The sequence below is a fragment of the Pempheris klunzingeri genome, chromosome 11 (assembly GCF_042242105.1).
Source record: "Pempheris klunzingeri isolate RE-2024b chromosome 11, fPemKlu1.hap1, whole genome shotgun sequence".
Lineage (NCBI taxonomy): Eukaryota > Metazoa > Chordata > Actinopteri > Acropomatiformes > Pempheridae > Pempheris > Pempheris klunzingeri.
In genome coordinates this window covers 22640525-22653145 of record NC_092022.1, presented here as the reverse complement: position 1 = coordinate 22653145, position 12621 = coordinate 22640525, and the positions used below count along the sequence as shown (strand labels likewise).

Here is a 12621-nt window from a genome sequence, read left to right as displayed (position 1 = left end):
TCAAAGCAAGTATCCCTTCAGCTTTACAGGTTTATTAAACTAAAGCATGTGTCTACGGTTACATAATTCCGTCATCACAAGTTGTCAGTCTGATTGTATAAAGACTGCAGAAATATTGACAATATCAACAGCAGATAGACCTGGGCTTTGTTACACTAAAGCAATTATGTAAATCTATAAATATTTGAACTTGATGTCAGATTGTTTTTCTGTACTGTTTAACTTCCAAAAGACTAATAGCTTGTAAAAAAAAAAAAAAAAAAGAGCAACATACTGTAAATGCTGCAGAGTATTCACCTACATGAAAGTCATGCCAACTTCTCTGTGGTGTCCTGTTCCAAAGCACTGTTGCTATGCATTTTTACACTAATCTCTTCATATTCCTAGAGCCAAAACCGTATTTCTTTAGTTTCTTTATATTTGCTGATTAATTGTTCACAATAACAGCATTAGCCTCCACCTCTTTGTTACAGACTGCCCTTTCGTGTGTACTCTTGTGTCTTCAACCTGCTGCACTTTCATGCCTGGACAACTGCTGTTTTTTTGGGAAGGAGGAGGAAAAGAGTTTCGGTGTGATGAGCACTCAGTCACACCTTTTTCTTGCTGCTGAGTAATGGAAGGAAGAGAGAGAGACGAGAGGGTACAAAAAGAGAGACGTAGCCTTGAGCAAAGCATGCCTCACTGAGATAGCTGACAATCTCTCTCCTCCTTTCTCACTCACTCCTGTAATTCTGAGAATGGTGATGGTGGTGTGCAAGGCCATGTTTTGTTGAGCTGCTGCCTGGGAAACAGATGTAACGCCCAGAGAGTGGTCGTGCCAGTTCCCCGTCACACCTAATGTGGGAACTTAAAGAAAAGTAAAACTAAAATTAAGAGACCTCTTCTTCAATATGTGACTCAATAACTCGTCAACTGAACTCTGATCTGATTAAGAAGTTGTTAAGTCCACATCACTCTGCTACTTGCTTTTGTCTTTACTGCATTTATACATTTTTTCTTTTCATTGCATTTTGTGCTTCTTTGTGTATTTCTAATTGTTTTCTTACCGTCTACTAACTTGTGGTCCTTGTTTTTTTTCTTTCATCTACTGGACGTGTACATTTCTTCTTCAATCTCATTTCTTCCTTACAATTCATATGCTTAAAACTAAAATATGGACATAAAATTGTGAATGATCTCTGCCAAATGCGGCACTTCAATTTAAAAAATATATATGAGCTGGCCATGTCCCTGTCCAGAGACATCTGAATTGAATGCATCCACTAAGGCCGTACAGTGTCAACATTTCTACCTGGTTTGTCTACCTAAACCATGTTCTGACTCATTTATATCACTATGACACACACTACATTGTTCTTTAAAGTAATAAATTACCCTCAGCAAAAAAAAACCAACCTACAACTCACTACCACTTACTCATTAAAAGTTCAGATATTTCAAGGCGGCATAATTTGCCTACATGTTGCATCCTGCAAACACCCGAATTTGCAGTACATTTTTATATGTGAACAAATATGTGTAATTTTAAAACAAATCACTCATTATAGTTATAGAGTTAACTCTTCGAGCATGTAATGAATGGGTCGTGTGATATCCCAACTGCTTGCTGTGAGACTGACCTTGTTCAACGGGGTTAGGAAGTTCAAAAGAGGCACTTAGCACCAAAACAACAAGCAACATCAAAACACAACCTGTAATTACCATAGCACTGTCACAGTAAGTGAGGTAGAGTTAGGTGAACAAGTATTTATTTTTACAAGACATGATGATATTGGCCTGGGTGCATGCAGCATGCCTTACGGCAACATCCCCACCTGCAGCAACACTGTGTTTCAAATTCTGATCACATGTGGTATGACGCACCGGCAATAACGTGAGCACTGCAGAAACCCTACAAGTTCATTCACACGGTTACGCCTCAAAACAACAGATATACATAATCACTGTGCAGGTTAAATCAATCAATCGTCCCTCAGGGATTTCAATTGAAACTTGTGAGAACCAAGGACCCACATTGTTGCCGTTCACCAGCACCTCATCACTCACTGGCCAAGTGAAGCTTTTCATCACCTTTTAATACATTCCATTTATTATCACCATTACCAGAGCTGGGAAGACGATGCCCAAATTAACTTGCGGCTCCAATACCAACACGTACTGCCACTAGTGCTGATTTATTTAGACAGTCGTAAAACGTTATAATTTCACAGGAAGGTTGCATGCATGACTCCGGGTGCAAAATGAGTCAAGCGCAAATTCTAATTTCCATTTCCACATAGCGGCGAGGTTGATGTACATTTCTTCATCTACGCATGGTCGGACGAAATGAAACAACCCAAAATTGATGCCCATGCGGAGTGTACTATTCTGAACACGGCTACCTATGCAGACACCAAATGCTGTAAAAACAACAACGTGGGTGTTCACTGTCCATGTCGGAGTGGCCCTTCAGAAATTATATGTTAAAAGGGCGCCCCAGTAGCTCACCTGGTAGAGCCCGTACCACAAGGCTGAGTCCATACCGCAGCGGCCTGGGTTTCAATCCGGCCCAGCCCTTTTAGTAAATCCCAGTCCCTCTCTCTCCCAAATAAAGCAAGAAATCACCCCTAAAAATCATTTAAAATTATTTCTTAAAGGCTTAAATCTGGCGGTGAGTGAAATCATCAACACGATATTCCAAATCTCTGCAAAACAGAGAAATTACACTTAAAAATGCGACATCAAACCATTGGACAAAGAACATCCAGAAAATCCACATTATCATGAATACATGACAAACCCTACTGGAGAAAATAAAATCACATACTCCGATAAGGGTTTTGATTTTCTTCGCTAAAACACATTAAGAAAAAAGGGACATGGAAACACCACACAGAAAGGCCCAAACCTAAAACCTTCCTTCTGTGAGGAGACACTGAGCCTGAAACACTGAGCCACTGCTGAGCGTAAATGTAAAAGCAGATGTCACATAACAATTTCAGCATGACACAGCATTATATACGACAACCAAACTATTTTTAAAGATACAAATTAGTAGCAGGCTTACGAACACAGCCACAAACTACATCAAACTTCTTTTGCTTCTCTAAAATTCCCCAATTATGGCCCTGAGTGACCTCGACATAATTCTTCTGCTCTCTCCCTGACAAGGCAAGATTAACATAACTGCTTCTAGCAAAAGCCTTGTGTCCCCCCCTCCGAAGACAGACAGACAGACAGGCACACACATACACACAGCTAATCTCTACATATATCCAGGGAAACACAGCTTACAATCGGTTGTATGTGACAAAATTGAAAGCAAATGAGATGCTTGGTGCTGTGGGTTTGGAGAGGGATTCGCACACAAACCATCTTGCAGCACTTTATTGCCCTGCAAGAATATCAGGGAACCTCAAATAGAGAGTTTGTGAGGTCAGTTTGTGAAGCAGAGGGGAGTCTCAGAGTTTGAGAACTAAGCCCGCAGAGAAAAATACATAAATTAAGTTGGAGTCGTCTTCTGACAACAACCAACAATTAGGGCACGCATGCAGACAGCCGTACCTACGCTGTGTGCAGGCTTTGAGGTTACGCAATAGGCTACACTGTGGCTGACGTGTGCCTCTGTCAAGACTTTGGCAGCAATGGAAACGCACGTGGAGCCTGCAAGAACTGTAATTGTCAGCTTGGGCTGCTTTTATTTCCTCATACAACTTTCTGATGCCACTGGAAATGACTGAGATTCTTTCTTTCTGTTGAACGGGGTCTTCACTCTCAAATTTCTTGTCCTTTTCAGGAACACACATCTACACTGCAAAGCTTCTCTTCACCATGACTGCCGATCTGTATGAATGAACGATGGCACAGTGGTCTCATATTCAGTCGTGAGACAAGGGTAATGTTTAAGTAACCAAAAATAACTAGGGGTGTGTGTAGCCCATTGTCATTCTGTATCACAAAGTAAATGAAAGAATATAATCACAGTTACTGTGGGGAATATAATTAAAGCACGATACAGCCTTATCCTGTGCAACACGTGCATGTGGTGCTGCTGTGGTGATAGCGTGTGAAATCTGGCATTCAACTATAACAGTGGGGCTCCCGTTAGCCCTTTGGGCCATAATTCCAGCATTACTCTGGTCATTTTGGGTGACGCAGGTCCACTCTGCCACGTCCAGCCAGCCAGCTTCCACACAGTCCATCAACTTTCCTCGGAGCAAGTTATTCGTAGTTTCCTCTTTTCTCACGCTGCTCAGTTCAGAGAACTGGAGTAACCGTGACGGTGCCACTGCTGGGCCTGGGAGGTTGCGGCCACAACAACTTGATGGGAAAGTAGTGAACTTTCATCGAAGAGCAGTGTCATGTTGGGATTCATGACTATTGTTCCCAGAGGAAGGAAGGAAGGAAGCAGGCAACCTTAAAAGGGCGTTGGTACTACAGCTGGCTCTGGCAATTGGAAAAGGTACAACGAAGAACGGAGCAATAATGATTATGACTTGACAATGACTGGTGTGGTTCAAACTCACAATAACGTTTAGCTGCTGCCGAAGAGGGGATGATCTGGAGAGGACACTGGAGTTAAAAAAAAACTTCTGAAGCACAAAAAAAGTGTGAGAGGGTAAGATACACATCTTGAAGAGTTTTAATCTCCACATGGAGGGGAGTGGCAGAGAGAGGGAGAGGGAGAGAACGTGAGATATGAGCTGTGAAGGAGTGCCGGTACACTTGGGAAAACTAATAACTGCAGACTCAGGTGCTGTCCACTTACTTGTCGGCCCGCTCATCCGCAGCTGAGGGGATTAAGTTGGTGGGCACGGCGACTGCTGTGACAACAGGAGGCGGAGGATTGGAGGCTCGTGTTCGCACTGAGCCGCACGTACGCAGTGGAAAGCCAGCCAAATGTCTGCTCTCAAGAAAAACAGCAGAGCAGGAGCATGGTGGCAAGCAATAAGAAAATTAAAAAAAAAATCATCATTATCAAACATGTTGTGTTTGCTTAAGACACCTGCAGCTGACAGTCATGTCAAAGGGTAGAGAAAATAAATGTATGTGCGATGAAGTAATCCTATAGAGATCAGATCACATTTGGAGCAACATTACATTTATTGGTGTTAAACAAAAGCTTTAAGATCTGAAGCGAACAGATCAATCAAGCAATGGCTGTATTTGTCAAAGGAGCTCAGGATCCAAACTGTTGTTTTTAGTTTGTTAATTTCATGTGATCAAGTACGTTACTAACTAAATTAACTGGAACTCGCTGCTGCATTGACCTTTATTGATTGAGGGGTTGGGGCGAGGTCAGGTGAGGTCTGCTGCACTACAGTGGGCTGTTTAAAGCTCTAGCTGTGGTTGTTGTAAAGCATTTTATAACATGTTTAAAAGGGGAGTGGTGGTTAATTCTCTTGTTAACTACATTTTTCAGGATTCATCCTGTTAAAGAGAGTTGGAGAGAAAAGTTCAACCCAACTTACTTTCCCAACTGTGCACAGCTGGCAAATCATGGAGTGAAGTGGGTGTGAAAGTAGGATTGTTTGTACCAGAAATGGCCACACGCAGGGCTATATGTAATGAAAGCGCTGAATATATTTCAGAGATAATGCTTAAAAATTCCACAGTTGAGTGTTGAGACCAAACAAAAGGCAAATTTTAGAAGTGGCTTGACTGCGTATGAAGTGAATGGAAAGACAAGAGTGGACATAAACTGGTCCTGGATGGCAAAAACTGAGGCTAAGACTTTATGACTACAGTTCAGAAATGTAAGGAGAGAAGCAGGAGAAGGGGAGAAAGTGGAGGAAAACAACAGAAAGAACTGAAGTGTCTTATGAGATGTGAGTCATTTGTCCGAGGCTGAGCCGTCACACCAACACAGCCAGCGGAAGCTAACATCTGTATAGCCTGGCTCTTATGGGGTGACTGCGAAGTACAGCAGTTCATTGAACAGATAGTTTATGCAGCTATGTTAAGTTTAAACTTGAGTTTTTCCATCTCCAGTTTTGACAGTGTTGATATACTGCATATATTAGTACATGTACATGTAGTCATATCTACTCTAATGCAGCCTTGATAATCACCTACTAAGATTAAAAAACAAAACACAAAAACCCTTTTGATTTATTGTACTACATCACGGGCATAGCAGCACATTGAACAAGCGCTTATTAAGTTGATGCCTTTGTTAAACATAAATCTGTGCATCATTATAGACGGGGAGAACAAAATAAATGCATGGCTGTTATTTCAATATATCCAGAAATTCAGCTTAAATAGAGACATCTGCTGAACTTAATGTGCTTCCCGGAGAAGAACAAAGCCTTCTCCTCTGGACTGCTGGAAGCATTGTGGCACTGGTTTTAAAAAGAAAAAAAAAAAAGGGGGGGTGGGGGGGGGGTGGGGGGGGGGGGGGGTGATGTGACTGGTTATGACTCTATTCAGCCCTTAACACACCCATTGATAATGATAACAGATTCTTCTGGTCTCATGTCATTTCCAGGTATACTGAGCGCCACATCACAGAAACACAGAAAGTGTGCTGTCACAAAGTCTTCACACTCGACTGCACTTAATGTTCTGTTCTCTGACTCACCAACATACGGCTTTCTATTCGAACGACTGGCAGTTTTAAACATCTCCAAGCATACTATTGTTAGTGATTATCATACGATTATAATACATTTTTAAGTTTCACTTTCATTGTGTCATCTCTGTCAGATTAACTGTTAGGAGGAGGTCAAGTTGACCTACAGGTGGTTGAACCATTGTAATGTGCATTTACCATAAAAGAAAAAGAGTGTGTGGGTCATGTTTTTGAGGCTCTGTCAGGTGTATGCAGTGCTATTAGTTTGTGTATGTCAAAATGACAGCTGCACTGGCAGTTCATTCTAGTTCAGTCAATATGTCATTCAATAAGGTATTTGGTTACTAAATAGAGCCTATAGATACAGAGTAAAGGCTACATGTACACTGTGCGTATAGAGGTAACCTGTTATTTCATGTGGTGTTGCTATTTAGAGTTAATAAGCTATGGTTATCTGCTAGTTTGGTAGGCATTCACATTTATCGTTTTGCATAATGACAATCCTGCTTTCATCACAAATCAAGCTGCCAGCGAAACTTTTCTTGGGCAAAACAGAGCCGACAAGGGCACAGCCATTTCATTAAATTCACTCCATTTACTTAAGTTTTCCAGTCAAGTAGAACCATGAGAGCGGAGTATTCATTACTCTGAACAAATGGCCTTCAGATGAGTGAAAGGAACAAAAGGCAAAATAAAGGATGATCAAAATAAAATGAAGAGTGAAAACGGTAAGCTCCCTGAACAGGATCTTCAAAGTTTCCTTTTATACTAACTCCATCAGAGCCTTTTCAAGAACAGCCAAGATGAACGATGCAAATGCAGTATTTGATGGCAAGAAAAAGAACGAGAGTTATAAAACAGACTAACAGATGAGTAAATTGAATAGCGCAGGGGGGCCTCAGTAGGTATGATGATAGTGGGCAGAAACATAGGACGAGATACCCACATATCCAAACTTAGCTGCAGACAAGTCACTGCCATCCCTATTTTACTCTGTGCATTCTGCGGCTTTGCACTTCTCAGTACTACCTCATCAAAAGCATACCAGTCAGTCATTTAGGCTATCTTGCAGTAATCTTTTCCGTCACTATGCTTCCCCCCTTTTAACAATCAGTACGGAGAGCTATCATCCGGAACGGTTATTATAAACACATATCAAATAGCAACGTGTAAAAGCTACTTCACTGTTTTCACCAAACGCTCATGAGGTGCTGTTGGGTGAAACAAACTGCCGAGGAGCCAGAGAGGTGTAATTCATCTATGGCAACCAAACGATAGATCCGCAAGTCATCGGAAAACCACCAAGACTGGAAATATCTGTTGTGTAGCCGCACACATGTGAGGAAGAGGAAAAATATTTCCATGCCCCTTAAAATATACTTCACAGCTATGGGTGGAGAAAACAATAGGAGAGGAGAGGAGAGGAGAGGAGAGGAGAGGAGAGGAGAGGAGAGGAGAGGAGAGGAGAGGAGAGGAGAGGAGAGGAGAGGAGAGGAGAGGTTAATAATCAAGATAAAGAAAAAGAGAGAAGGAAAAGAGGAGAGAATACAAGGGTAGAGGTGAGGAGAGAAAGAGGTAGGAAACAATGTAGGAGAGGAGAAGAAACAAGGACATAGGAGAGAAGAGAGGAGAGGAGGGGGGATAGGAAACAATGATGCAGAAGAAGTGACAATGATGAAGGGGAGAGGAGTCAAGGACAGAGGAGAGGAGCCATGTAGGAAACAACAAGGCAGGAGAAGAGAGGAGGTCAGAAGAAAAGAAGAGAGAAGAAGAGGACAAGTCTGTGTTCAAAGATCCAGCGTAGACACTTGGAAGAGTTGAGGCAAACTGATCCACTTTGGTTAAAACCACACAATGAAATTAATTAGAAGTCAGACCCGTAGAAAAGATTAAGTGAGACCACCTCGTGGCTGACATAATGTTCTGCCCTTTAAGCACAATCTTACCGCATACTAATCCTGCTACTTCCCTGCAAAACAAAACTCTTCTTTCCCCTAACTTCTCTTCCTATCTTTTCATTTCCTCTGCCACACTTTGCTTTTCTTTCTCTCGTTGCTCCACAAACCAAACTTTCTCTGTTATTCCAGGAAGCAGCTACTGTTAGCACTTTGTCCCACACCCTTCCCTGTCTTCAGTCTCTACACTAAATCCATGTGCTTGTCAAAACTTGACAGCCTTATCAGTTGGAGTACTTTCACCCGCTTCAGACCCCACGATGATGACCGCACCGTGGATCTAAAGGCTAATGGTAGCTTAATCATGAGAGAAAACTAAAAAGAAAGGGCAAGAAAAGAAACTAAAAACAGAGAGAAATCACTGCTGAACCGCTGAGCGGACCATGCAGCCGGGCACCCCAGCTGTGAAAACCTCCAAACCACATGAGAAAGAGTAAAAGATTCCTTCGAGTCCCGTTACTCCACTTATTGAATTTTTACAACCTGGTGGTCTGCCAGGCACTTGGCTCCACTAACACGTTTCATGCCATTACCACTCCTTGGTCCAGAAAAACAGAGGGGGGAAACAGACAGACAGAAAGACAGAGAGCAAGACTGCTGGTTGAATCATCCCTCGCACCCACAACTCTCTGCTTTCATGACCTCTGTCTGCTTTCAGGAAAGATGATGGCCTCTGTACTGTACGTGTGTGTGGGTGGGTGGCAGATGACTGTGTACCACTGCGGACAACATTGCATTTATCGTTTATCACGTAACCACATACGGGACCCACACACAGCCCGGCCTCCATCTCCTCTTTGTCAATGGCCTGTCTGTAGTCTTGTGGTTACTTTTTGAAGCGGGGGGGGTTGGGGTTGAGAGCTCACACCTTAACACAGAACAAAGGTGTTACAGTTCACTACTGTAAAGTGGCGGGAATACAGCATTGTGATACCGATGATAACACAGCTGTTGCCAACAATGAATTCCATTCGAGTGGCTAACACCTGAATCATAGTTTAGTCTGTTCCCGAGGAAATGGGCCTGAAGCAGAACTCTGACGAAGCCACCAGCCAAATATCACTCAGTATTAATCCAGCAAGGCCAAATATCAGTCAGTATTAATCATTGTGTGCCACTAGTTTCATCGAATGTATACAAAGTGTCGTAGTAATGCATCCCATGTTTACTGAGATGTTTCAGTGTAGACCAAAGTGGTGGACTGACTGACAGTGCCATCCCTGGACCCACGCTACTTTTGGAATTGTATTGTTTATAAAGTAGCCTTTTAGTAGTAGTTCAATATCGTGTACTTTTAACTAGAAGATGTACTGTGTATGTAAGAACTAAATTGTGTGTCATATGAGCAAAGGTATTTAGTGAATTTCAGGTGGATTATGTCTGTGCATCAGGGTGTGCCGTCAGAGGTGGTTAACGGTTTAGATAACAGTTAGAGTCATCTAACAAACGATACACACTCCTGGAACCAGTGGCTTTACATTAAACCTGATGAACACGGCGTCAAATGTCCATAAATGTACCAAAGGTGCCTCTGCTGCAGGAATCTTACCGATTTAAAGTTCAGCTCACCCTCGTTGATAAATGGTAAATGGTTTTGGTAAATCTGTATTTGTATAGCGCCTTTCTAGTCATTTCAACTACTCAAAGCGCTTTCACCCATTCACACATCATTCATTCAGGAGGAGTGTAAGTTGGAGGAGACTATTCTTCCACACACATTGGCCTGGGTAACCCAATTTGTGCCACTGTAAACTCACAATTACACTTGATTTATATGGCCAAAAATAACAAACCTGCCTAAAAATGCTTCATAATTTATACAGCAGATGACACCCTCAGTCCAGTGACCCTCAATCTGAATAGAGATAAACTCGAAAAAAACACTTGCTCAATTAGTCAAATTATAATTCCTGTAGTATACATATTTATCTCCGCTAGGCGTGAGCCTGGAAACAGACAGTTCTGAAGATCCCATCCCAATTTATCTGTTTTGTTTTTTAAATGTATCTGTAGATAAACAAGCAGTTTGTGTGCCAAAGCTTTTCCAAAATGTTGCATATAATTACAGACTCTGATGTAGCAAAGAGAGAATAAAACAAACTCAACATCTTCACTGCTGTCTGCTGTTTATCGTGTTACTGAACCTGTTTTCTACACAGGGTGGAGGAAAAACCCTGAGTTGATGAGGCAATCTGCAAAAACGCTCCGAAAGGTGACGGAAATCCATTCACGGCGAGATCATTCAACAACTCAGACAAAAAAAAAATTCAAATTCAAGTGATTGTGTCTAGAGCTTTCCCTGAATTTTAGAGAGCATTACTTTAAGTACAGTTGTCAACAAAAAGGGATTTGCTAAAGAACAGGCAGTTGAGGGATCTTGTAGGAGTACAAAACAAACACGAGGAACTGGCAACAGCCACGCAGGAGAACAAGCAGCAGGAACACCGCACTATAATCTGTCCCATTCAAAAGACATGCTAGAAAAACACATAAAATATGTGATGCGTTTGTTTTCACATACATCGTCTCTGTGTTCACAACACAAGGAACTTAAACAACCACTTGGCATTTATTTCAACCACTTGAACACTAGTGTGCTACACAGTTATGTTTTCAACTGTTTGAAAATAGTGCTTGAGCCAGGGTTCCTGCACCTTTTCACAAGTCAGAATTAAGTATTTTACAAGCATTTTCAAGATGCATCTTACAGCTGTGGTAAATTAAACATAATCAAATCAATTAGGCTCTCTCTGATTTACTTTATTTCTTTATCTAAAAAAGAAGCTCTTTATCAAGCCGTTTCAAGCACCCACTTTTCAGACCTTGAAAACACCACATTAAAAATCAAGCACGTTCAAGGACTTCCAGCACCTGTTTAACCCTGCTAACTGATTAACAGACTGTAGAATTGTTTCCGTCGACTAAATGATTAGAGTATACATGGGTTTGATCTTAACGTGGTATGGCCTCAAAACAAGTCAAATCTTTCTGTCTCACATGACTGGATGGTTTGTAGTTTGTTTGGCTACTGATAAAAATTTTGGCAAGTAACTCACTAAAGGTGTCAGTACATTTGCTTTTTTTTCACATTTTATAGTCTAAACAGGTCAATTTTAAAAACTGAACAGATTCTAGAGCTGCACCTGAATCCCAATTTAGCGAGTCGACTCTGAGTCACCTCAACACACCTTACCTTTAGTTATAATAAATACATTATTCATGGCCTCACAGTATACTTCAGCTGACCTGCAGAGCCCCGTCCAACACTAAACTCCTACCTGTTTACCTGTAATACTCACTATACATCCTGGTCATAGTTCAGTCATACAGCTCCTAACCAGTGGTCATATACTCATGACATTCTTGCAGACCTTGTGTTCACATGACCTAGCCTTGCACTAATCAGTTATCTCTGTTCTGAACTGCATAACTCAAACATTCCCAAAACGTTGGAGTATTGCTTTGACTGTGAGAAGTAAAACGATAGGGAGTTCTTCTGCTTCTTACCGTGCCGCTCACCCTCACGTCGTAAAGCCGGCCCCAGTCATCTTCGTGGCTGTCCACCATCATCATGCTATCGTCTTCCTCCAGGAACCACTCTGCTTGCAGGTCAACCTTCACCTCCTCCCCCATGGAGTGCATCCCTACGGCAGGGAACAGGCCCTCTGCCGACACAGGAACCTCCACTGAGCCAACCTGCAGAGGGAAGGGATGTAAGGAAACAATGGGTGAAGAAACTGAGACAGCACTAGGGACACAGAGAATGCATACTTGAAATAAAGCTTTGGAGAATGCCATAAGGAATAAAAACACCTACCTCTTTGCCATTTTTGGTGAAAAAGACTGTTGTGAAACCTGCTTCAATGTTTTCAGAGTGTATTCCACAGCCAATGCGGTCACCTCGCACACACTTTGGCCCAAACTGCTGTCCTACAGGGTTGCCATTGTATAACCTCGGAAGAAGAGATAAAAATCTTCATAACATAGATGTTAGGTAATTACTGCTAAAAAAAAATAACTCAAAAAACAAATTGAAGTGACCCTAAATCTGAATTTACTCTTGTGTTCAGGAGATTATGGTGTAGCAACACAGCCTCCATGTGTAGGCTACAC

The 12621-nt window shown here is 41.9% G+C and overlaps 1 protein-coding gene across 1 annotated transcript in view; it reads right to left on the bottom strand.

The window, feature by feature from the left end:
* Positions 1-12621, bottom strand: part of spryd3 (SPRY domain containing 3) — a 43280-nt gene that overhangs the window by 24396 nt on the left and 6263 nt on the right. The window contains exons 5-6 of the mRNA XM_070839853.1: positions 12326-12461; positions 12016-12204 (exon numbers count right to left, since the gene is read on the bottom strand). Coding sequence (XP_070695954.1) covers positions 12016-12204; positions 12326-12461 — 325 coding nt within the window. The remainder of the gene's footprint in view (positions 1-12015; positions 12205-12325; positions 12462-12621) is intronic.